Genomic DNA, 26578 nt, shown 5'->3' with positions numbered 1-26578 from the left:
GGTTTGGATTGCTTTGAACAAAGAGCCTACAGTGAACAATGACTAGTGATTCATTCCCTGTCAAATGGGCACAGTAGTTCTTAGGCAACAGATATTTATTGCCTTAAAATCAACAACAACAAAACTCTCATCCCACACCAACTTATACATCATATGTAATACGTACAGAAAACTGTACAATTAAATAATAACTGCTAATGTGTTTCTGTGATGACTTTTTCAGGTGAGGTAGACACTGATTTACAAACACACTTCTGACTCTGCCTTATAAAGACTTAGGCCTGTCCTTGAGACTCCAGCACCTCTTGTCCGTCTTCACATTCATTCTTTCCCTCTATCATGATGCGCCTGTGTGACGATTACTCAGTCTGAGAGCAGCCTAGGAACCTGCAGCTCCTCACTGACCCACTCTTCCACAAAGGCCCCACAGTGGTGCAAACAGGGGTAGAAAACATTATCCTTTAACTGTCTTTGCTTTTGCTTAGATTGGTTTTAAGGCTTCATTCTTATGCTTTGGACTGTGATCCATAGCTCATTTTCATGAGTGTCCTTCAACCCTGAGTAATTATGCAAAGAAAACAAAAATGAAGTAACTTACATGTGAGAAATGTCCAAAGAATATCGCCCATTCCAAGGCTGGTGTAGTAGGAAGGCTTTCAAGGCAAGGGCGGCCCTTGGAACAAGGAGGTATGGGCACCACACAGGCTCTAGACAGCAAAGGAGTGCTTCTGAATAAAATGAACTTCCACACCTCAACAACGTCGCAGTTAGACTGTTTACATGGCAGTCAGCAGAGAGCAATGCCTAAACCCAGTGTGACTGGGAGTCTATTCCAGAGCAGAGAGTTTCTGCACTCAGTTTGATTTAGTACATTCTTTTTCACTTTTTTAAAGTTTAATTATCTGGAATGGTACAAAGTTCTGTACAACTGAATAAAAGACTCAATGTCATGGCTCAACACATACAGATAAAGCTCATTTTTCAAAAAGAATTAAAAACAATTACATTTACCTAAAATACTTTTACCACTACCTCTGTTTTGTCTGAGACTATTAGACTAACATGGTCTACAAATCCATCAGGAGCTTGTTTCTGAAGGGACTGGGAGACCTCCGATGTCTGGCATTCCCAGGAGGCTTTTATGTCGTCTTTTGGACACAGGGATAACTTCCTACAGGCATGGCCCTCATCCCAGCCCCAACATGTAGCAGTTGCTTACTAGGACACTATAAAACAAGGAAGAACCAGCTGTCTTCAGTACATTCCAGTGGGAAGAAGCAGGACCAAAGGCTCTAGCCCCTGGCAGCTACGCAGCATCTTTCTCCACTGGGCTCTTCACCGTTGACCCACATTGACCCACTGCCCAGGGCCCACTGGCTTTCACTCCCCGGTCCTCTCCAGCTCCTATGGAGCCTTTCGTTCCGTCCCTTGATCAGATACAATTAGTTAACATGGCCCAAATGTACAATAGATTGTGTCATCTAATATGCAAGATACCTGCTAGTTACAGGTATAGCTACTGAGCACCTGAGAGATGGCCAGTGTGATGAGGAGAATGAATAACTTAAAAGTCTTGACACTTGACTTGGTCCTTATGTCACTTTGGAGTAGATATGGAGGGACTCAGACACATAGCTACTGCTCACATGTTACGAAATGTAAACAGGGCTCAAATATTTCTGCTGGAAAGTTGTCCTCTGAATTACAGCTATCCTGATTTACTTGCAATACCATCAAATCTTAAGAACTTCTTTTAAAAGATAAAAATAGCATTAGTAATTATTAAGAAAGATTATACTTGAAATGATAATTTTTATATACATAAGTTAATAGAAGCAATATTGCTTTAGCAAACATGATTCTATGAGTCAAAAAGTTATATAAGAGAGGAATACTGTGTACAGACTTCTCAACTTGAGAGTCAGACAGGGTGAGAAATATTTCTACTACTACTTTTCCACACCTGAGAGTTTTACTGCTGATTCAATAAAAGTACCTCAAATACTATTTATATTAACAGGTGGTTAATTATCCCCAAAATAGCTTGATAATCACGTCCTTTTTAAACACCTAGAGCTTGGAAGCTGCAGATATAATAATGTGAATGCTTAGCGGAACCAAAAAGACAACCCTGGAGGCTGCTAAGGGCCCCTTTCTGTGCTCTCCCGGCATGCTGGTGCCCATCAGTGACCCTTCCCCGTCACTATTTTAAAATCCCATTTTTCTGGTTGAGGCTATATCACTAGAAACCGAACAGGATTATGTTTTTCTTCTTAATATTAGTACAAATTTTAAGTATGATATAAACCCTGGTACCCAGCCGCAGTATATAAGGTTAACATAATGGACTCCAGTTCCGTAATCAGCTTAGTTTAGAACACATTCAAGTGATGAAAAAGCTTTTTAGATTCAAATTTTAAATCTAAAGAGAGAAAAAAAAAGCTTCAAATACTTAGATTTTATTTGTCTACTTCTTAGCCTAGAACTAGCAATTGTTTTTTCTTTGCTTTGTTTTTTAAACATTACCCTTGGCATTCCCTCAAGTTCCTTGGTAATTCAGTTTAAAGTGTTTGTTTCTGTTTGTCTCCCTTGCTGAGGTGGTCCTGCCACCTCAGAGCTGACAGATGACTCAGGATCAAGTATGGGAATGGGAATGCACCAAGCTGCTTCCACCTCACAGCTAGAGAGGTGCCAGTGTGACAGTGCAGTGTGCAGGTCAGGAAGTGACAAGCACTGCACAGGAAAGGTTCAGCACCCACCAATACCAGCAGCAGGGCGCCAGCCACTCCAGTGTGGGCATAAAGAAGAGCAGTTTACAAAGCCCCAGTCTCTCAGTACCAAAGAGCAACTGACTCTTCCAACCACAGGCAAGGTGGAGTTGAATCAGCGAATGAATAAACGAGGCTCTCAAGACATTCTCTGCAAATCAGTCAGCCAGGAGTGTCATGGAGGTTATGCCAACAGAACATTGGAAATGGCAGTCCCTGCAAGTCCGAGGTCTGCTGTTCTCTGAAAGAGCATTCTAAAGACAACCCTCACTTCGAAGAAACCACTGGATGGGCACACCTGCAATCTTCTTACTTCTTTAGGAAAAAGAAGTCACGCATGGAGATTTTATTTTTTAAAAAACAAACAAACACTCCTTAAAACAACCACACAAAACAGGAACAAGATACTATAATCACCTAGTTTAGCTTTGATTGACCACGTGACTCACAGACAGGACTCAAACATCATGATACACAGTGGATTTCCATTGACACGTAATGTAGGACACATAAAGCTTATTATTGAAAAGTGATTAGATCCACATTTTCTAAGAGTTCTCTGAAATAAAGCAGCAGCTGATCATATCCTGCGGCAGCAAGCTCCCTCTCAGGAGCGTGCCTTACCTATTAACTCCTGCTCATCCATTCTGAAACACGTAGACTTCATTGACATCTCCAGAACTCTGATGCACCCGTCATCAGATGCCAAGATCACCTTATCTGATGTGCACCAGTCCACATCCAAAATCCGAAAGGTCACATTTCTTCCACTTCTTAAACTGCTCACCATCTGAACCTGTAAGAATGATTGACAGAAAATAAAGTTGTTTACCATTCCAGATTAAATGGTCAGAGATTGGGTGACAGGCCCAGAGTATGTCTGCAAATGAACAGCCACTGACAGCCCATCCCCACATCACAGTGATGACACTAAAAAGTCAATCAATCATCTGTTATGCTGTCTTGATACAACAGAAACACTCTGAGAGCAAAATTCTCTAACAATTTCTTATAAGAAGCTGGACATGCTTATGGAGATTCTATTTTCAGACAAAGTGGAAAACAGGGCCAGTTCCCATGGCTGACAGCTTCCTTTGCTTCACTGGCAGGCTGTAGGGCTGGGCCTACCTCTTTAGTATCCCAAACTTCAGCGCCATCATTATACATTGCTATTAGCTTCTGGTTTCCCTTGCCAGGGGCAAAACGAATCTTCCTCACCCAACTTCTATGTGTGGGTATTCCTCTGAGGACAAAGAAATAAAAACACCAACAGGATATAAAATGAAATACTAAGTGTGTCCACTATTTATGATCAGGTGTGGGGATAGGAGAACCACTTTATATTCTTGGGAGACACATTTGACAGGTAGGTCTACCATTAATATCTGCTGAAGCAAGATACCAGGGCTTCTGCATGGCTGCCTGTGACTGACCAAAGCCTGGCTCATGACCGGTATTCCTCTCAAGTTTAGGTGTCAAGGGACTCAAAGCTCCAATTCCCACTCATGTTTATTGGTCCTATTGACAACTGAACAAAGGTTTCTCTTGGCTCTTACCTGGATACTCTGCCTTTCAAATCCCAGAAGTTTAAATTTCCATCCATATCTCCAAGCACTAATGTATCCCCTTTCCAAGCGATGCAGGTAATACTGCCCATGCTACCCTAGAAGCAAGAGCAACAAATGCACATATGAACTTGTCTGCTGAGTCATCATTAGAACAGAAACATTTCCCTGTAATGATCACAATGACATAATAAAAACATTACTTATAAAGTGCTCACTTTAGCATGAATGCCATCATATCCTACAACTTTGAACACCAAAAGAGCCACTGCATATCAGCTTCACCTGTGCTGAAATAGGACATTTCAATTTGATGGACATTCAGTCATCTACACTACATCTACAGAGAAGACATGACTTTTAGGAAGAAATACTTTAGGAAAAGGAAAATTCCAGAAAAACAAAAACAAAACAAAACACCCCAAAACAAAAAACTGAGCACTGTCTCTAATTATCTCTTTATAAAAGGTTAATAAATTTATTCCTAGGGAAACTCAATCACCCTCATAACTAGCTGTGTAATGGTTTGTCTACTGGGAAAAAAGACTCAGAACGTTGCTGACACCCTACTGTAAGAGGTGAGTGCAGCGGGAGAACAGGCAACCCAACAGAGGTGCTGGGCGGGTCAGGGGCCCCAAGCACTTGTACCCTGGCATCAGACCACCCTGCCAGGCTGTGTCCCAGTTTCGTCTCTTAGCATGGTGTGAAAAGTTTACATAAACTTTCTGTGTCTTGGGCCTACTGTTGGTGGAGTCAGGTGCTAGTATAAATCTCTGAAGCTAAAGTCTGGAAAGCAATGTTTGCCACACTGTAAACAGTTCGTGTTAGTATTAAATACTGCTGCTACTCACTGCTTCTCCACTCATGAAATGAAACTTCGCTTCGCAATTACAGAACAATAAAAATATTCCTGAGGGTCTCTACTGTTAGGTCAAGATCGTGGCAATGGTTGAAAAAATGATCAATTGTCTCTCTAAATATTACATAATCCTGGTAATATCCCAAAACTAAAAAACAAACAAACCCATAAGAATTAAAAATCAATATTGCAACGAACTTAACAACAATCTTACATTAAGTATGTAAGATTCTGTGCAATGCTCTCAGATCTTATTTCCATTTTTCTGAAATTTGAATGGGATGCTTAAGAAGAGTTTGCCTTTAAGTTTTCTTTGTCTTGAATACCGTCACATTTTAAATCTTAGTTTCCTTTTCACATTTAAGAATGAGAATATGTTAAATTAATCTACAAATTAGTGTTGCTGTGTATTATTAATTGTGTGGACATGCAAATACCCTCCTGTAGGGCTGAGGAGAGTGCAGCCATGTGGGGATAGTGAGGTGATTCTGGAGGGCCTGCTGTGCATCCCCTGTGGCTCTCTCTCTCTACATATACCCTCTGCATGCTCCACGCTCACTGCTGCGGCTGCTGTGCTGCCCACATGCCAGGCAGGATGCACAAAGAGCAGACATTCACTGTCTGAGTTTTTCCATTTCTATGATGAAGGCAGCTACCATGGATCACACATACACATAGTTTAAAACACGCTGAGCTTTCTCTTTCCTTTTACCACTTTATATACTTCATAGTCTGGGGGCCAACTTCCAGAGTGAAAATTTCAGCTCAACATCAATGTTTAGAACCTTGCATTTGAAAGAACAATAAAGAAAATACTGGATTGAAATAAACAAAACCCTTTTTTCTACATTCTGTATTACAGCCACTGGAAAAATGTCAGCTTCCGAAAGAATAACAAACCAAAACCAATTCACACATAGTATATAGATATCAATCCCTCCTCTAAATGTAAACCAGTTCCACTGGAGGCGGCATGCTTACTAACAGTTATTCCTTCAAAGTTTTGCATTCATTTGAAACTAAAGAATTCAGTGGAATAAAGAAAGTCCTTGTTTCCTGACTTCATAACCCCATAGAATAGAGGTGTTGCCTTCTGAGCTATGCACCGTGGCTGCCCTGAGAAGGCATTTGTAAGAGCAGCCATGTCCAGAGAGGACCAGTGCCTGGGTGGTAAAGCACCAAGCCTGACAACCCAAGTTTGAAACCTGGGATCTATATGCTGGAAAGAAAGGACTCAGTGTGAAGCAACTGGAAAGTGAAGAGACCAGAGGTGACTCTGTAGGAGTCCAGAGGACATCTTTCCTGCAGTCCTACAGGAGGAGCTATGTGGATGTAAGGGCGGACAATGGGTCTCCTACAGGAGGAGCTATGTGGATGTAAGGGTGGACAATGGGTCTCCTACAGGAGGAGCTATGTGGACGTAAGGGCGGACAATGGGTCTCCTACAGGAGGAGCTATGTGGACGTAAGGGCGGACAATGGGTCTCCTACAGGAGGAGCTATGTGGATGTAAGGGCGGACAATGGGTCTCCTAACCTTTAGCAGCGTTACAACAGCTTTGCTTCGTATACATTTACTTTCCTATTATAAACATCAAACATTAACTTCCCACATTCATATTAAAAATGTAAGCAATATCAGATGTACTCAAAAAATTATTACTGTCTTAGATATTAGATATGACTTATTCTATGGTATAATATGAAAAGATTATGATGTTAACTTTGATTTTAGAATAATGGTTTTAAATGAATGCCTTCAATTCTTTGTTAATAGGAGAGACTTGGTAGCTAGCCTCTAAAGATCCCTTATCCACTCAAAGGCCTCGGTAGTCACTTCCCACAATAAAGTAGGACTGATTCAAGGACCAACAGCAGACTGCAAACATGACAGGGCATCACTTCTGAAAGTAGGCCATATGACCTAGCTGGCTCTCCTAACTCACTCACTTAAGGAAAACTCAGTTGCCAAGACAGGAGGTAACACAAGTACTTGGAGAAGCACTTGGCTGCCACTACCCACAACTCTGACTTTAAAAAGCCATGTGATAGCACCACCTTGGAGTGGATAAACATGATGGCTAGTTTTTGTGTAAACCCAGGAGAAGGTCATCTGGGAAGAGGGAACCTCAACTGAGAACATGGCTCCAGTAGACTGGCCTGAGATGAATCCTCTTTATTGGTGTGGTATGTCCCAACTCACTGTGGGCAGTGCCATCCCTGGCCAGGGGTCCTGGGATGTGTAAGAACGCAGGCAGAGAAGTCATAGAGAACAAGCTAAGAAGTGTCATTCCTTCATGGCCTCTGCTTCAGCTCCTGCCCTGACTTCCCTCAGTGGTGATACTGAGTGTGACTTGAGAGGTGTAAGATGACAGAAGCCATTTCTTCCCATAGCTACAGCCATGGCATTTATCACATAGCAACAGAGACCCTCACTGAGATCGTCTCTCTGCCCCATTTAGCTTTAAACGGCCTCAACTAGTCAAGATCCTTACTGAGACACTTTAAATATAAGAGTCGGCTTTCTACTAGGACATCTATTCTTAGATGAAGATTTTAATTAAATATGCATTGTTTGAAATCCCTTTTAATGCCTCCATTTAATTATAATCTATATTAGTTAACGGTTTATTAATTCATCTATTAAGAGCAATCTGTAAGATGTATGCTGATGTCAATTATTAACTATAATTGATTCCACAAGGCCAAAAAAGATACCTACAACTGAGTGAATATTAATACCACTACACTTACAATCTAACTATAATTATTTCATATTAACCAATGGAAATGTACAGAATAGAGACAGGATGGCTGCCATGATTCAGCCATGAGTCTTCTTGTCCCTTCCTGTCCTCAGCTGCATAGGCAACTGAGATAATTCCTGTGGACTGCCATCATGGTAAGACAGAACAGCACATGTGGTCTAGGATCACAGTGGCTATGTGACTTTGCAGGATATGAACTTGGTAAGTTCAATCTGCAGTGACTTCTCCTCGAATAGTAACATTTATTTTATTAGGCTTAACTATGTCTTCCCTGGATATGGATAAACAAGACCCCTGGTCACACTCAATAGAGATGTACTTGAGGATGACACTCACATCTGGTGGAATCCGAGCACTGTCTTTCACAGAATTTCCTTCAACAGTGAGATGATAAACTTGGCCATCATTGTCAGTAAACACAAAATGCTCCCGAGCAGAGATGTTCTGACTGAGTTCAGACTTACTTTCTGCCTCCTGTAATAAACTTAAGGTAGAGAAGAAAGATAATTTTTTCCCCTAGAGTAACACCCATTACTACCCAATGTATATATGAATTTACAGACCGCATTACAGGCGGTCCAAGAGCATTTAAACACCTCTTGAGTGTTCCCAGAATTCTCAGTATATTTTCTGTGAAGGTGACTGTCTGTCCATATCAGTGTTCCTTGTGTTTTGGCTAAAGGTGCCGACTTGATCACACTCATGCCACTGACAGCTTAGCAGCACTGTGTTTTATTGACAACATTGGGCACAGGAACAACAAAATTGAGTTTTAGTCATCTGGGTATGCCAGGTTCTCTGCCAGGACACGAGCAGCACAAAGGTGCACTGACAGGGGACAGGACCTAGTACCTGATCACAGATGATTCAACAGCACCCAGCTCCGCATCTGAGACTACAGTCTGGCGGGCCATGGCCTCCCGGGTGGCAAGCTGCTTCTTTCTCAGGCTCTTCAGGTTGTGAGATGGTGACCACTCCTGCACAGCAGAGACAGACATGCCAGGCTCCCTTCCATCAAAGCCTGCTTAGAGCAGCTGGGCACAGCTACTTATGATCAGCACACACTGGTTTTCAAGCAAGGAAACCATTTACTGGCAACCTTCTAGAAGTAGGTGTTCATGCTTTCTCAAATTCCACTGCAATCCTGTGCATTCCCACCTATGCAGGATTAGGGCAACAAGCTCATCTATCAGGCCTGTTCTCAGACATAGATGCTCACATAGCTGCTCACTTCTGTGATTATTCTCATGCCTCCACCTATTCTAATGAGCTTAATCCAATATTGTCATGTAAAAGTTCTCTTTTAAGGTTTAATTTGTGTGTGTGTGTGTGTTTTGTTTGTATATGTCTGTGCATCACATGCATGAGTTAGACTGAGTTAACAGCCACCACATGGGTGCTGGAAATTGAACCCCAGTCCTCTGGAAAAGCAGTTAATACTCTAACTGTTGAGCTATGTCTCCAGTCCTTTCATATAAAAGTTATTAGCATAAAGCTACTGCACACGTGGATACTTCTAACACCAGCTTCCTTTTTTCTGCTGTCTTAGCTTAGGCTGTATGGAATGTGCTGTCCTCCTGCCTTTGCAGTGCTGGGATGTCAGGGTGTGGCCAGAATCTAATTTACATAAACTGTGTTGTGTTATATGCCACCCTGTTTCTTATTCTTTTTATTTTCCTTCACTAAAGCTGAATAACTTTTGTCTAGAGGGACAAAGGGGACTAGTGAGAGGTCCAAGGGAAAAGGGAGGGGGTTGTACTTAACATACAATGAATGAGTACTTGTAAGTCAACTTAAAAAAATAAAAGGTGAGACTGTTTCCTTACACTGACTACTAAATGGTCTGACTATTCTTTGATCTGCAAATACTATATTGTGTATTTGGAACCTAAATATCCACAGGTCTGTTCTGAACTCTTTCTAATGTTGATCCCTTTCCTCTTCTTTTGTCAACTGGACATTGGTTTTATTTCTATGACTTAAAAATTACTAATACTAGATATCATGACCAACTTTATGTCTTTTTACTTCTAGGATGATTAAAGCCCACTTTCTTTCATAAATATATGTTCCTCAAGATACCCAAACATTAACATATTTTGACAAGAAAAAGTAATGGCAGGAATGATGTTAATTCAATCTACTGAAAATTAGCCACCACACAGATCAGTACCCAAGAGAATCAGCTCGGGGTGTGACTTACCAGTGCAGTTATCGCAGGGAAGCTTTTAGACATTTCTCTAAGAAGAGTGCAAGTTCTAATATCCCATAATTCCAGGGGCTTATCTTTGAAAACAACTGCCAAATACTGTCTAAAAGAAACAACAAAAAATTAAAATTTATCAAAAAAATCTCTTTTTACAACAAAACCAGCCATGAATTAATTACTAAGCTGAGAGGGTGGGACTCAGACAGCATGTCCTGTACATAAACAATTAAACATTCAGACCCCATTACAAGTCATGTTCAAAGTTACATTAAATGTGAATCACCGAGGAGTTGAGGTTGTCAGAACTCTTGACAAGTCGGAGGGGCAGGCATGAATTTACAGTGGGATAAGGGCAAGATTAGCACTGACTAGTCCACATTAATGGGAAACACAACAGACACAGACTTGGACACAGTTTTAGTGAAAAATGATCAGAAACAAAATATAATGCAGGAAGCTGCCAACTCCACTGAAATGGTGAGATAAGTTTTGGGAAGGAGAAATTGCCAATGAAGGGCATTTTCCAAGAGCCTACAATGGAGATGAAGCTAGGGCTGAGGTGGGCTGCTAAAGGGTCTCAGTGCCCCTTAAGCAAACAGGTACAGGGCGAACTCTTCAGTATGCACTGTCTAGAGGGGAACCATGAAGAACATGAAGACACGGTAGAGTCTACACATAAGGATTCATAAATACTAATCAAACAAACTAGACTGGCTACTCCAATAGACTATCCAGACTTATTTCCAACTGCAGAATACTCAAGAGAAAGGATCTTTCCTAATGATAAAAACCAGGACAACACTGATCTTATCTGTGCCTAATTACAAGCACAGAATATCTACCACAAGTACTTGAGTGCTTCAAGAGAAAACTAAATGAGTCCATAACTAAAGTAGGGAAGTCAGCACAGAAGTACACAGAATCACTTAACAGAGAACTAGCAAGGACAGAGCAGACGTAGTAACCAAGTAGAACCAACTCACAGAAGACGGTAGTAACAACAGCTTTTCAAGTCACAGGGGACACTGATTAGGACAAATCAGATACTGAGTATTTGACAAATCACACTAAATCTCCAAAGTCTGAAATAACATAAAACATGCTCTCTGCCTACAAAGAACTAGAAAATAACAGAAAGGTATATCGGGGGAGGGGGTGCCCAAATATATAAATATGCTGAGGGAATGTTAAGACAGGATGACATGAACTAATATGAAAATAAACTGCATCAAAAGTCTAGGCTCTTGTGGCAGGAAATGCTCTCACTACCTGCATCAACACTTACCAGCAGCTCTACTTAGTGCAACAAAGAAACAAAGGGCCCAGAAATGAGGGGGAAGATCAGAAGTATCTTCACAAGCAAACACGACTATCTATCTACACAGAGACTTCTAAGAGACTAACAAAAACATTACTAGACTAACTCAGCTTAGCATGGTCACAAGATTCAAGATCACCATCAGAAACTAATTTCAGTATATAATAAATATTGAAACGAGATAAAATCCACTTATAACAGATTATAGAAGATACAAAATATTTAATGACATGCAAAGACTTACATATTGAATCATACACATTACTGCATGTAATACTATATTGAAAAGTACATAATATTTCTGGACAAAGAAGACATAAATAGGTGATGGTATATGCCACATTCATGATTTTAAAATTTGCTAAAATGTCTGCTCTTCCCCAGTTTGATACTCAGATCAAAAACTCTGGAAGGTGTTTTGGGTAAAACTGAAAAGCTGCTTCTAAAATTGATATGGAAATCCCAAAATACATTGCTATCAACTGTAATCACTTTTAACTGTTTTCTAAAATGATATGACTTTGGGACAAATTTAACATGTTATGAGATTAATGAAGCCAGATGTTTTACTTAAGATTTCTATCACTGTGATGAAACATCATGACCAAAAGCAAGTTGGAGAGGAAAGGGTTGGTTTGGCTCACACTTCCATATCACTGCTCATCATCAAAGGAGTCAGGGCAGGAACTCACACGGGGGTTTTGGGGGGGAACCTGGAGGTAGGAGTTGATGCAGAGGTTCTGGAGAGATGCTACTTACTGTCTTGCTCCCCATGGCTTGCTTTCTTATAGAACCCAGGACCACCAGCACGAGGATGGCCCCACCCACAATGAGCTTGGCCCTTCCCCAACAATCACTAATTAAGAAAATGCCCTTCAGCTGGATCTTATGGAGGCATTTTCTCCATTGAGGTTACCTCCTTTCAGATGCCAGCACAAGCAATTTTATGAGTTGATAAAATATGTTTTTCCTGATAAGGACTGTTGTACTGTAAGTGCTGTGACCTTTTGAGCGTGGGATTATTGTGAAAGCTCTCATTTTCTTTATGTACAATTCTGTTCCAAGGGAAAAATGCATGTAAAATAGGCTTAGTAAAAACAAGGAAGGGAGGTAAGGGGGAGGCAAATTGAACAGCGCATCTCTAGGCTGTCTCACATCTGTGGTCAAGCTCTGCTTTTTGATATAGCCACATGTAATTATTTGCTGTTACTAACAGATTTCAGGAATATTGAGCATGCCCCTAGTTTCTTAAAAGTTAAAAAAGCAACTGTGGGATGCCCCTGAGATATGACCATAGAAGTACAGGTTGACACTTACTTCAAATGAGACACTTTGATCATTTCAATGGGTGATTCATCATTGCCCCGGTCACCACGAAAAGCAGTGCTCCTCCCTTTAATTGAAAAATGAGAAGGTGAACGGCATGCACCACATAAAAGAATAAGAAGCCCCACCACCTGACACCGCCAGCCACACCCTCTGGTTGCTCAGTTCTTTGCTTCAAAGCCAGTTCTAATAATTAAATTTGAAATATTCTTAAAATATGAAAAAGAAACAAAAATATGTTACTTATATCCAAATATTTATAAATATAAAAAGGTATTTTAATGTTATATAGTTTATTCAATTCTGTAATTCAATTTTAGAAACTTAAGATATGCTGCTGTCTAAAACTTTAGACATCTGTGGCCTGGCAGCGATTCATTGTGCATTTAAAGTCATAGGAGACACACCCATTTTTTCAAGTAATGATTAGTTGGGAGAAAAAGAAAACTCTTGAAATGAATACTGAAGATTTCTTATCCTATATGTAAAGTATTAAATGAAATATTTGAGCACATTACTACCAAAAAGTCTTTCTGAGTGAAATTTGGGAGTTACAACTATAGCCCATAGTAGGTAAGTGCCAAAAAAAGTTTTCATAAGTAAAAAAGTCTACCTTTCATTTTAACAAATATATTTTAATATCTTCTTGTGAGATTTTTACTTATATTTAATTAAAGAGAACATAACAGTTGAAAAACAACTGAACACACCTACACACCCCTGCTCCTACAGGCAGCAAGTGCAATCTATGCTCCAAAAATGGGCCTTTCTAGAATCTGCTAGTCTACTTACCTCTAGGGCAGTGGTTCTCAACTGCGGGCAAGAATGACTTTTTCACAGGGAAACACAGATATTTATATTATGATTCATAACGGTAGCAAAATTACAGTTATGAAGTAGCAATGAAATAATTGTATGGTCGGGGGTCACCAGAGCATGAGGAACTGTATTTAAGGTTGCAGCACTAGGAAGGTTGAGAACCACTGGGCTTCTAGCTACAAAGACCTACAAGCTGAGTGCTCACACTTCTCTCTTCAGGAAATCAGCAGCTGTTATTATAGACTAGAGAAATCTGCAAGAAAGATTCTAAATTAAACAACAGTCCTGCTAAGGAAAACAAATGGGGATTTTTCAAACAGTGTATAACTAATTATAACTAATTATAGTCTTGCTCAAACTCTGGGATATGACATTGTCTGAGAGAAAGTCAGAGCCATATGTCATAAGCCATAAGCAGGAACCCAGGACCTTCAGTCCCTGGGCAGCTCACTTTCTGGTATTATAGCAACACTGGAATGTGGACATGGCTGATTCTTTAAGTTAACACCAACTACATACAGAAAACAACCAAACACTTGTTATTCTTATACATTATTATTATTATTTGAAATCATCTGCATATATTGATTTTACTCATTTTCTTGTTTGGTTGGCTGGGCTTTTTTGTTTGTTTTGTTTTGTTTTGTTTGAGACAGGTTCTTACTATGTAGTTCTGGCTAGCCTGGAACTCAATGGGATCTGGCCGCCATGCTCAACTTTGCAGGAACTCACATAGATGAAATCACTGTCTTTAAAATTCATGTGCTATTATAAAGTTCTTCATTCCTGAAATTCATTAGGTTCTACATTGTAAATATTTCTAAATGAGTTATTTTACCAGAATGCTTTCTTTTCTATTACATTTAGTTATTTATTGAGTCTGTGATTTTGTGAGTGTGCATACACAGATGTCAGAAAAATACCTGTGGGGGTCAGTTCTCTTCCTCTACCATTTGGGCTACCTGCTGAGCCATCTCCCAGATTAGGAACCCTATCCTCCCCCTTTTCAATTATGAGACAGAGCTCACATGTCCTAGGCTGTCCTTGAACTTGTTATGTAGCTGAGTATGTTGCATCTTCCTCCTCTTGAGTGCTGGGATCACTCCCAGTATGTGTGGTCCTGGGGCTAGAACTTAGGGATTCCACATGCTAAGGCAAGCACTGTATGACTGAAGCTACATCCCTACCCTGGAACATTTTCTACTGCAAAGACCTCACATGTTCCCTAATTCAATCAACCTGTAGCTATCAAAAATTTTAGATTTGAGCATTAAAAATCGTCACCAACCTTTACAATTTTTGAAGGCTTCCTACAATGGTCCAAATTCTAAGCAGAGAACCTAAAATCTAAAACCACAGAAAAAGCTTAAAAATGATCTTTTAGAGAGCCAGTAAACCAGCTCAGTGGGCACAGTCTCTTGCACTGACTTCAACCTCAGGAGCCGACATGGCTAAAGGAGAGGACTGGCTCCCAGGAGTTGTCCTCTGACCTCTACATGAATGCTGCTATACATATACATACACTGTGCAAAAGAAGACTGGACCCCACCTTTTGTCATGCATCTGTGAATTCAGCTAATGGTTTTCCACTTACCTGTGCTACACTAGTGGTGTGTACATAGAAACAGTGTTGTGGCTTTTCTAGGGCAATTATTACAGAACTAGAGAAAGTAAACAGGATGTAAGAACACATACCAGGGCAAAAGAAAATACTCTGAGGACATTTTATGCAAGCAGTGTCTCCCATCAGCATGATACACCACCACATCCTCTCAGGAGGCTAAGACACTGACCTGTTGGGAGATCAACCAGCTGAAGTTCATTTCTTACTAACCCCATGTTGTTTGGGGTTGAAGCAGCAAAAGAAAGGAAACTGGTCAAGCTTGTCCATTCAATACCCCTAGAAAGCAAACACACTTTAGTTTTGTATTCCTTTCTCATTTGTAAAGTTTATTTGGAAAGTTAGGATTTTCCTAAGGCTTCATTTTATTACATAATATAACAACATATTATTCTCACCCTTCAGGCTACATTAATGCATACTTTGACATATGTGAAATTTGTTCTAATTAAACTTTTATATCCAAGTGTAATGATGAGATAGTCATCAGAATCCACCACTGTTAAAATGGATACTAAAATCTAGCTAGGGAAAAACACTTCACAGCAATTTTTAAGAACCTAACTGTTTAAAGCAAGCAGCACAGAAACATTCAGAGATGAATCCTTAAAGTGACTGCTGGGGATGTTATCAAAATTCCCAGTTGCAAAACTAGAGCAAAATTTGATGGAGCAAAGAACCTGTCTTCAGCTTTCAAATGGAGAAAAAGACAGAAGCTCCAAATGTTCCATCATGCAGAGAAAAGCCATGGGCTCAGTGAAGGCCTCCCCAGCAGGAAAGTATAGATGCCTTGTCCACATGGGGCTGACAAGGGACTGACAAGCAGTGGTGGAACATTTTCTTCCATGTAGAAAAGCTAGCTAGGACCAAAGTCTAAAGCTGGGTCCCATTTACAGTTGTTCATTAGTATCCACTGGCCAGCTCTTTGCAAAGCGAATAGTAGAGCTCAGGGCTGCTCTCACAATACAATGGCAGATGTGAGCAGATGTGAGAAGCTTCGGGATCTAAACTCTTAAGCCTCAAAATTATGATATTGATCCATTATGAAAAATGTTTATTGACCTCTGATCTACAGTAATTTTAATGCAATAATGAGATTTCCATGAGATCCTTCCTTTTGTTTCTGTCTTGCTTTTTTCAAGCAGTACTATCATCTCTTGTGTTTATGTAAGCTCCTGTCTGCAGCTTTCAAGGCCATCAGACATGTGCCTCATCCAAGCTTACTGCTCTATCTTCAGAACTTTACCTGCAGTCATTGATTTTCTTTTTGAGTTATTCTTGCTCTGTGTTCCAGGCTGACCTCAGGCACACTGTGTAACCCATGGTAATTCTCCTGCCTCAGCCTCTGGGCTGTGGGATTACCGGGGTAAGACACCACAGTCACTCTTATCTGCTATGTTAACTACAAGCATTTTTCTCATGGTTCCTGTGTACCCATGTACTTGTCTTTTTGCAGACGGACAACATAATCCATAGAGAGCCAAAAATAGCAGCTGAAGCAGTAGCAATAGCTGTGGTAGTTAGGATTACAACCATTTCAAAACAAAGCTGTACTGAACGCCCAGACTAATGGCTGCTTGGAATGAGCACACTTGGAAATTTCCATTGCTGGCTCAAGTTCTCACCTTCGTTCTCCAGACACAATGGGAGAGACTGACTCTAGAACTTACCCTTTGCACTTCAGTCTCATTAGTTACACAGAAATCATACAGAGGGCACCAGAAGGGCTAGCTAGCTGTTATCACATTCATGGTTAGCACAGTCAGTCAGGAACTAACTGAAGCCTTGTTGTCTTCATCAGGCTAATTTAAATAAACACACCCACACTGATTCTCATACAACTGGGTCAATCACTAGAAAAGTTCAAGCAGATGTTTGCCTAGAGATTCCCTAAGACCAATTTCCAAGTCCTGCTGCAGGCACTATCAACTCACTAATTCATTATTACACTTGGTATGGTGTTGTCAGTAGCTCTGGGCACTGGCAACCTGCCTTCCCACTTCTCATCCATTATTTTTAAAATGACTCCATTAAGTATCTAATAATACCAGTGGCTATGTGAGATGCTGCGGATGAGATAGACACACCCGCTGTCCATCTGGAGCTTATATTCTCTCAGAAAAGGGACAGCATCCAAGCATATTTTGGAATACCTACTGCAAAAGAGATGGCAAAGAGCTCACCAGGAGCTGTGTGAGCTGCACGCACTCTGACCTCAGGGACCAGCTCTGGAAACTGTGTCATTTGACCTAAGCCTGACCAACTAAGGTAATAGCGCAAAAGGCAATGAGCTAGTTGTGTGTGTGGCTGGGGATTAAACCCAGGACCTCAAATGTGCTAAATAAGAACTCTACCAATGACCTACTCCCCCAGTACCCTCAAATGTCTTTTAAGGGAGGCACCATGATATCTTGCCTAGCTTACTACTGGTCCCAGCCCAGGAACTGTAGCAGAACCTGCAGAGGCTGCTTATTTGTAATCTCGCAGTGTGACCATGTTACTTTTGAACAGAATACAGCAGCAGCTTATATCTTCTTAAATAAAGTAAAATCAAACTGGAATTCAAAGTAGATTAGATAAGGAAGGGGTTATCTATCTGTCAGAAGAAAAGAATTAAAACCTCCTGTCAGACACAGCTGAGCTTCACATTGCCCCTGGGATTAGAACACTGTTGTCCAGGCTTAACTCTTAATTCTATACTTAATATAGACTAAGGACTAAGAACAGCATCTCATCCCTGATCTGGGATTTCTCTGATCCTTTTTTGGTAGAATCCCTAGCCACGGAGCAATGGTAATCTTAGAATTTATCATCAGATTGCTTCAGGCTCACAGGCTGGGCATGCCAGGCATCTACAAAACAGACAACACAGAAGCTTCTTCTCAAGAAAATAGGGAGCACATAATTCTGCAAGATTTTAATCCTATGATTGTTCTGCAAATGTCCAGGTAAACAAGAGAGATCGTTTCACTTTAATTCACACAAGTATACATTGAATTCAATGTAATAAAAGTAATATTGAGTCAATTCATGTCTATACAAACTACTGTTTATAAGTTCTTCATAGTACCAGGATACTGTTTTAAACTCAACCCACTGGACAAAGATATAAACTAATGTTATAAAAGAGTCAACCATTCCACTTTGTAATATCTGTATCTGCCACTGGGTTATAAGCACCAAAGCCTCCAATTATAGTTTTACAGAAAATGTTCAATAGTATCTGTGAAACATCCCTTGTGAAACATTGAAACATCATATCCCTACCGTACCCTTACCACACACTGTCATTATACAGAGCCTGGTAACATGTCTACCTACATATGATTTAAGTATATGAAGCAACTATCTAAAAGTTAATCTTAATCTGCATGTGAAAAATCAAGAATACATTAGGTTTATTGCTAATTGGTTCAGAAGTTGCTATAGCACATCTGTGTATTTTTCATGATGGTTTTAATCGTAATTCTGAACTGCACTAATTGAAACACAAAGACAGCAGGATTTTAGCATCCTCTTGGGTAACATCTTTGAATATAAAGTCAATTACCTTCAAAATGTCAACAAAGAGGGAAGTTCATATAAAAAGTGGAACATCTGCATATAATCACTCCCAGCTCCTCTGTGAGCAGGATTTCCCTCAGAGTACTCAACAGTGTCAAGATCACTAGGCCACAAATCACCCCACAGTATGTGCAAGCATGTGGCATTATGCACAGCCTGACTCCATGATAAACCAGTTACTGAAGTTCAGGATTCAGAAACTAGAGACAACATGCATGATCTTCTGGAAGCTCATGTCCACTCTCGACTCAGCCAACATTTGATTCATTGCCATCATGTCCACCCATGGACAATCTTAGCAGGACACCAGAGCTACAAGTACAGAGCTCAGGCTCTGATGCCTGAGAGGCCAGGAGTGAATCCCATCCACCTTCTCCCAGGCTTTGCATTAATCAGTTTCTTCGTCTGTCCCTGAGAAAGGTGACAGCACCTACTCTTTAGGGTTGTGGTGGGGTCAATGAAATGACTGACACAACATATTGACATAGAACATAATCTTTTTAGAACAAGTGCTGGGTAGCAGTGCACAGTTCTGATTGGTTGATGTCAGCCATAAAAGGAACGACTATGCACAAAAAACAGGTAAGAGGAAATGTAGATAGGAGAGGAAGAGAAAGAGAAGACAGAGACCCACAGCTGAAGAGATCACTGGAAGAAGAGGCAGGACGGTCAGCTGAGGCCCTGATACAGTGCCGCATGATCACAAGTTCAATGTCTTCAAACATTACTATTTATGTAAATGTATTTGCAGAGATGCTAGAGAGGAATAACATAAGACAGTGAAAAATAGTCACCTGGGCTGTGCCACTGGCAGTGGTCTTCAAAGACATTTCTATTATAATCACCAGCTGTAATATTCAAAGGTTAACCTTGTTCTATCTAGAAATCATTACAGTGAAGTATGCTCACTAGATTCACTAAGGCTTTCAATGTACACAAGACGAAATTACAAAATATGTAACAGAGAGAACCTTTTTGTCTTTTTATTAGAAGATCATTAAAGCACTGGGCACACAGCACATACATGTAACTTCTATAATGTATCACTTACAGGCAAAAAGGAAAACAGTTCTGCATTCAGCAAAATACAGCTATGGACGGAGTGTGTCTAAAGCGGCACCTAAAGCAAATGCAGAGGCTCTCTGCTCCTAATGTGGCCTTCTCAGCGAAGCCTGCCACACACTGCACTCACATACAACTGCATCTCAAAATCAAATAAATGCTCCTCAGTTTCTGTCTTTCCTGGTGATATTCAAACTAACAATTAAAAAGGAGCAGTCCTGACAGATCTTAATCAAACCGAGACATAAACTATATAAACCTGACAACAGTGATTTCCAGAGAGAAAAGAACCTGGAAATAGGAGAAATTCATAAAGCAGACGAGTGTCCACTCCTAATGAACCCTTGGCTAGACAGATACACATCTGTCACTCAAATGCCAGCAATTAGTTACCACAGCACACACCACTGCAGAACATCAATGCAGAAAAGCCTAGGAGACCCAGTGAGCAGAGTTTTTCTGGCATCCTGTTTGTAATCGCAATGCCACAGACATACTCACTTGACTTCACACGAGTGGACACTTAACTCCTTGTGCAGCAGACCACTGGTGAGGTGGTACACCAGGACAGAACCGTTACTTGTACCTTTCAAAATGATAGAAGAGACGAATGTTGATTTAGTAGGGGTGGCAACTCCAATCAGAGTCTTTTGTTAGATTTATCTTCTATAAAAAAAAAATCCAGATTATATACTTAAAAACAAATGATTAAAGAAGGAAAATCTGTTTCCATCCTTATCAAAACAGGGCTAACCTCATGTCCTCTGAAATCTTACCTAACGTCAGGGACATGTATCCTCAGGAACATATTACCTAACTTCACAGATATAAGATTTTAAAATGTAAATCAATACATATATATAATAATTTTAAACTTTTCTACATCTGAAAGTTGGTATTTTTGAAACTTAGAATGTTTATTATAAAAGCAACTAGCCTGAGTACTCTATAATGTTTTTTCTCCTTTAAATAAATTATGACAAGACAATATATTATGATGTGAAACGTGACTTCTGAAGTTAAAGAAGTTCTGGCTTAGACCTTAGGTGAGCTGCTTACCCAACCCTGAACCTACATTTTTAAGCTACTGACCTCTTTAAACTACAAGTAACAAGAATCGAACTCTAGAGGTCAGATGAGCACACATGCACAAGGCGTGGAACACGACACTGGGTCCCTGGGGTTAGCCTGGCCAGTGAGTATCTCTGCTACCACTGCCCTAAACCACAGCTCACAGCCATGGCTGTACCTCAAGCCTGTCCTGTCCCAGTCAGTCCCTGATACTTCAGAAACTTGCTGACAGAGATAATCTCAAGCACATGGGCTCACTGCAATTAAAACTAAGACAGGAAACAGGATAGAAAAATATTTCAAGAAAATTATTTATACAATTTCCCCAACCTACCTCTTCTTTTAAAGCATCCCCAAAGAGAATAAAGAACTTTCTAGAAACCAGGAACCTAAGTATTTAATAAAATAAGTTTAACAAAAGAATAAGCCAGTACTCACCAACAGCAAGGAGTGGCTGATACATCTTAATGTTTTTTGTGGTCAGTGGTGGGCACATCCGGATGGCAAACTGAGGGGAAGGGAGTCCTGAGAGCAGTCCTGTCAGCAGGAATTTGAGGTGCACTTCCTGCAGAATGGAGCCTTTGGGATGCTCTTCCCCAGCAATCGCACTTTGTCCTGATATGTAATAAAAAATATAAATGAACCTGCTCACTAGGTCTAGAAACAAAGGTATGTGGTATCACTCTAGGGCAGCAGTCCTCAACCTGTGGGTCGCAACCACTTTGGGGGCCAAACAGCCTTTTTACAGGGGTTGCTTATGACCATCAAAAACCTCAGTTCTTTACATTATGATTCATAACAGTAGTAAAATTACAGTTATAAAGTAGTAACAAAATTAATTTTATGGTTGGGGGTCACAACATGAGCAACTGTATTCTAGGGTGGCAGGCAGCATTCGGAAGCTTGGAACCACTGGTTCAGGCTCATAACAGCTCTAGAGCTGCCATGGATCTTAGGTCACATCAGCAACAATTCAAGGATTTACTTCAATAGATTCAGAATAGATTACTCCAGGGTCATGCTACCCAGAATTCAGGGATCTGTGCCTTCTGAGAAGCAGTGCTTCAGACAGAGCTCTGGGAGAAAGGCACTGAGAAAAGGTTTCAGGAAGAGAGCAGAAGACCTAGCTTATAGCACTGTCTACAGACTGAGATGCTTACAAGATATCCTCTCCTTATTGCCTTTCTGCAGGGCTACTTTTCAGCTAGAGGGACTGGGTAGAACACATAAAATTAGTAAGAATAAAAAAACACCCAAAGAACTCGTGATTTCTAATAAGAAGCCTTAATATTTCACCACAGCTACAAAATGTTCAAGACATTATATTTAAGTATGTGAAATAACAAATAAACATATCAGTAAAAATATATGCAACATATAAAGTACCACTGTAGATATAATTTTTTTTGAGACTGCAGCCTGACTGACCTTGAGCTTGCTATGTGGCCCAGGATGACCCTGAACTGATCCTTTCCACACTATCTCTGAGATTTTACAAATTTGACAGTTCTGGGAGGCTTTGACAGGCTTGACAATTAAGTATTAAGTTTCATTATTATATATGCATTGTTTATGCAAATTGAATGATTCCAATAAAATTCTAAACTAAGAAAATAAAGTAAAATAACTAATAAAATCAAGACTATTCACTAAAAATGCACTGGATTTGGCAAAAGTACACAATAAAGAACATACAGATACACTGTGAGATTCAATTACTAAGAATGGGTGAGTCTAATCCTTTGAAGCTATCAACTTAGTAATACCATTCTGAAGTCTAGAGCGATTACAGAAAAAAAATAATTAATTTATTCCAGTTAAAAGAGCCCCTTGGGACTGGCCATACAACTGCCACCAACTGGGGGAATGCTGTAAAAAGGGAGGTGTGACAGATCTTCCAGGACCAGCTTAGAGATGACTCCTGCGAACTGTCCCATGTATCAAGCCTTTTCCATAAGAGGCAGCTCACACAGTAGGGCAGCTTAGATCTCAATGAAAAGCCCAGCAAACATAAGCCAGACTTCATATCTCACTGAATTGTTTTCCATTTTGACCAAGTACATGGTGAGCTTCAAATTAAAAGTTTAATTCAAAGGTTTACTTAAATGTTTTCAAGTGGGCTGGAGAGCTGGTTCAGTGGTTAAGGGCACTGGATGTTCTTTCAGAAGACCTAGGTTCAATTTTTAGCATCTCCCAACTGTTTGCAACTCCAGTTCCAGGGCACTGGATGCCCTTACACAGACATACACATATGCAAAACACCAATGCACATAAAATGGAAAATAAAGATAAAGACAAATAAATCATTTAAAATAATAAAAAATGTTTTCAAGTGATAAATCTTTATTAACACTTAAATAAACTCCATTGTCACAAACTGCTTGACAGTCTGTACCTTTGGTTTAAACACTGTGACTGTATTACTCAGGCACATGAACAACATAAACTCGCCTGGGTCTGGGTCCCACGCTGCTGATTAGTTCTGCTCATTTACATTCATAATTCTTTGTACTTTAATATTTTATACTAAAAACAGACAAAAAATCAATAAACTTGGAAAGTTTATGATCAAGTAATTTTGCAAAACTTCAGTTTGTCTAAACTTCCTCATAGGGATTTGTCTGGAAGAATAAGCAGAACTAAAAGATGGTGTAACTGAACAAAAGACTCTACAACTGGATGAATCATGACATGAGTCTTCAAGCTCAGGGTCTTCCCCAGACAACAGAGGGACACAGGACTGGAGACTACTGTTAAGTGCCTTCTCCACAGCCAGGAAGACAGGGTTTACATGTGCTTCCCAACTACTGCTGTGTGGTTAAGGGCACGTTTGTCATCCTCTCTGGGACCCATTCTCTACAGAAATGGTGGCATATTAACTATGCTGCAGGGCTATAAGATGCATCTGTACTTGGCACAGCACTAAGTGTAGTACCAAGCACACAGAGAGTATCATGTGATTACTATGATCAGTAAGGTAATGTTCTTTGAAGCATGTTATCTAGTTTAAACAAAACAAGTCACTAGATAATACCCATTCTCCTCTACATTATGGACAGGTAACAATGCAGAAAATCCTTTATAAACCATGTTGATAATCTTAAAAGAATTAGATATCAACATTGCTTGGTATATTATAGTCTTACAATTTTAAGTTTTATAACATTTGACAATATTCTTCCTTTCATATCCTAGCTCCATAATCATGCAATGACTCGATATTTTATTTATAAATATCTGTTGAAAGCAAGAATCTCCAAAAGAGAAAATGCCCACCAAAAAGTTTCCCTTTCTCTAATAGTGCTTAGCTAACTTACTCCTTCAGTGAATCTGCACTGCCCATCTACAAGGCATAAGCCCTGGGGTACAGAACTGAATCACTATCCTATTCCTGTAGCACTTATGACCTACTAGAAGGGAGCGAGATTAACCCACAGTTATGACACTGTGGTCACTATATTGGAGCACCTAAGTGAAGCTTAGACCAAGAACAACACTTGAGCTGGAGTTTGAATTACAAGTAGCAGAGAAAGAAGAGAGACAAGTAACTAATGCCAAGCTATGGGTCAGGGAACATGCAGGCCCTGAGGAGGAACAGACCATAGAGCAGAGCCTTTATGAAGAATCCAGGTACCCCTGATCCTCTCTTGCAGTCTCTTTCATTTAGATCAGAATCTTTCAAGGATACAGTTTTCTAAATCCAACAACCACAGAGCCTAACCAAGCCACATCAGATATCTTCATGCTTAAATATTTTAGACTGCAGTGATTTATTTAGGGAAAATTAAAAAAAAATTCTCACATTTTAGTTTTTCTGAATATTAACTTTGACTTTATAGTAATTGCCAAGTCAGTCACTCTATTAATTTTACACTTCAAAAAGAATATCTAAGGTGAAAGTTAGAGGAGAGAGACAAGCTTACCGATCATATTATCTAGGGAAAGGTCGGGGAGTTTATTCTGTAGCACTCCTCCAGGAATCCCACAGAAAGACACTGGCGAGTATAAAGGTGACACACCGGAACTACTGCAATGATACACCAGTCAGACGCTTACACATATGTAAAGCCAGTTTTACACACCCGGCACTTAAACAGCAACCCTGGCCATGGCATTCTTTTATAGCAGCAGTTATTAATCTTGGCCACAAGGGAAGCAATATAATCCCCTAGTGATCTAGTGCTTCTGGTCCTTTAAAATGGCTTTAGTTTTTATTTTTTTTTTAAATGGCCCTCCACTTTTTATATGATTCTAGTAATTAAAACAGAAAACTGCAACCCCAGCCCAAACCACAACCCCATGCAACCCCTCACCTGTTCCGTGCATTTCGACTGCACACAGCAGACTTGAGTTCCCATATCATGACTCTGCCGTCGCTTACTACGAGGGCAGCTGCATTCTCATTAACAGGACAGCACACCATACTGAAGGGACGGACAGTTTTCGTCACCCTGATTGCGTCACACTGGCTTCTCAAGTCATAGGTAAGCTCCTGAACAGGATCTAGATCTTAAGGGAAAACCGTCTCTTTCAGATGCCAGTGAGGAAGCTCAGCAGAAATCACCACCTGTTTCAGTGTAAATAACCTCAGCTACAAGAACAGCATCCTGTCACTAGTGCAAACTGCCCAAACTAGAGTCGTGGTTTACTATTACTCATTCCTTCACACTGTAGAGAGAATTCACGTAAGAACTATAAGCAAGTGTAATCTCTAGGATCACAATACCTTGTTTTTAAAGTTTTTGCAGAATGCCTTGAAGAACATTAGTAAATACTGCACAGTAGACTATACTTTGCAGAAGTCTGAAAACATCCAGGCTTTATAACATTTCTTCTGTCTATGTGCAGTATACCATTTCACAAAAGCATTATCTATATTTCCCAAAAGACACTTGGGTGCCTTGGAGACTAACCAAACTTTGTTGCTTTACAATGAGAGTTACCACAGCTCAAAAGTCAAGGTGTGCAAGATAAAGGAACACAGCAGACAATCTGGTCTGTACTTTTATCAAAAAGAAATGACAAACTGTTATCTCTCTCCTGTACAAAGGAGACACTGGGCATTTGCACTATCCTATGTCACACATGTAATTACATTCTAATACCTTCTCAAGACTAGGATGTCATCAACACTATTCCACGTGATGCATTATAAGACTATTTTAAAGAAAAATACCATTAACAAGTCTGTGAGATGTGCTCCCACCTGGTTCGTCATTTGAAGAAGTACAGATACTGTTATAAGACCTCCGGACACGTAAGGTTATGCAGCCATTTTCATGTAGGCAAAACAGGCCATCGCGCTGAGAGCACGGTATTACCTTTAAACAGAGACAGGTTGGTTTTTAAAACCTAACAGCATTAAATATATACCATGAAACTCAAACTCATATTTAAACAAAATATGGACAACATAGGAGACACAAACATATACATATAAAGTGTTAACAAAGTAAACATTTTAAAAATTCATTTGCAAACCTAAAATTAACTTGTCCTTGACACCTATATAAGTTAAATTATTGTTTTGGGTTTTTTTTTTTTTGTACGTTTTAGATAGCCTTCCTAAATAACTTTGACTGACCTGGAGCTCACTATGTAGCCCAGACTGGCCTTGAATTGATGGTTAT

General features: G+C 40.0%; 1 protein-coding gene across 5 annotated transcripts in view; it reads right to left on the bottom strand.

Annotated features, from left to right (window-relative positions):
- The window catches only part of Wdr11 (WD repeat domain 11), a 46541-nt gene that overhangs the window by 7024 nt on the left and 12939 nt on the right, over positions 1–26578 (bottom strand). For 2 of the 5 annotated variants that reach the window (XM_076911457.1, XM_076911434.1), the window contains exons 7-20: positions 26125–26269; positions 25262–25457; positions 24872–24975; positions 21387–21563; positions 20379–20463; positions 15424–15530; positions 12803–12878; positions 10162–10270; positions 8811–8935; positions 8295–8442; positions 4325–4431; positions 3897–4011; positions 3393–3564; positions 599–707 (exon numbers count right to left, since the gene is read on the bottom strand). In XM_076911457.1, the coding sequence (XP_076767572.1) occupies positions 599–707; positions 3393–3564; positions 3897–4011; positions 4325–4431; positions 8295–8442; positions 8811–8935; positions 10162–10270; positions 12803–12878; positions 15424–15530; positions 20379–20463; positions 21387–21563; positions 24872–24975; positions 25262–25457; positions 26125–26269 (1775 nt within the window). The remainder of the gene's footprint in view (positions 1–598; positions 708–3392; positions 3565–3896; positions 4012–4324; positions 4432–8294; positions 8443–8810; positions 8936–10161; positions 10271–12802; positions 12879–15423; positions 15531–20378; positions 20464–21386; positions 21564–24871; positions 24976–25261; positions 25458–26124; positions 26270–26578) is intronic. The other 3 variants (XM_076911439.1, XM_076911452.1, XM_034507722.2) reach the window with 3 other exon arrangements.

This window comes from Arvicanthis niloticus, chromosome 1 (genome assembly GCF_011762505.2).
Source record: "Arvicanthis niloticus isolate mArvNil1 chromosome 1, mArvNil1.pat.X, whole genome shotgun sequence".
Lineage (NCBI taxonomy): Eukaryota > Metazoa > Chordata > Mammalia > Rodentia > Muridae > Arvicanthis > Arvicanthis niloticus.
Note: the sequence above shows the minus strand (reverse complement) of the source record. Positions and strands in the feature narration are given on the sequence as shown.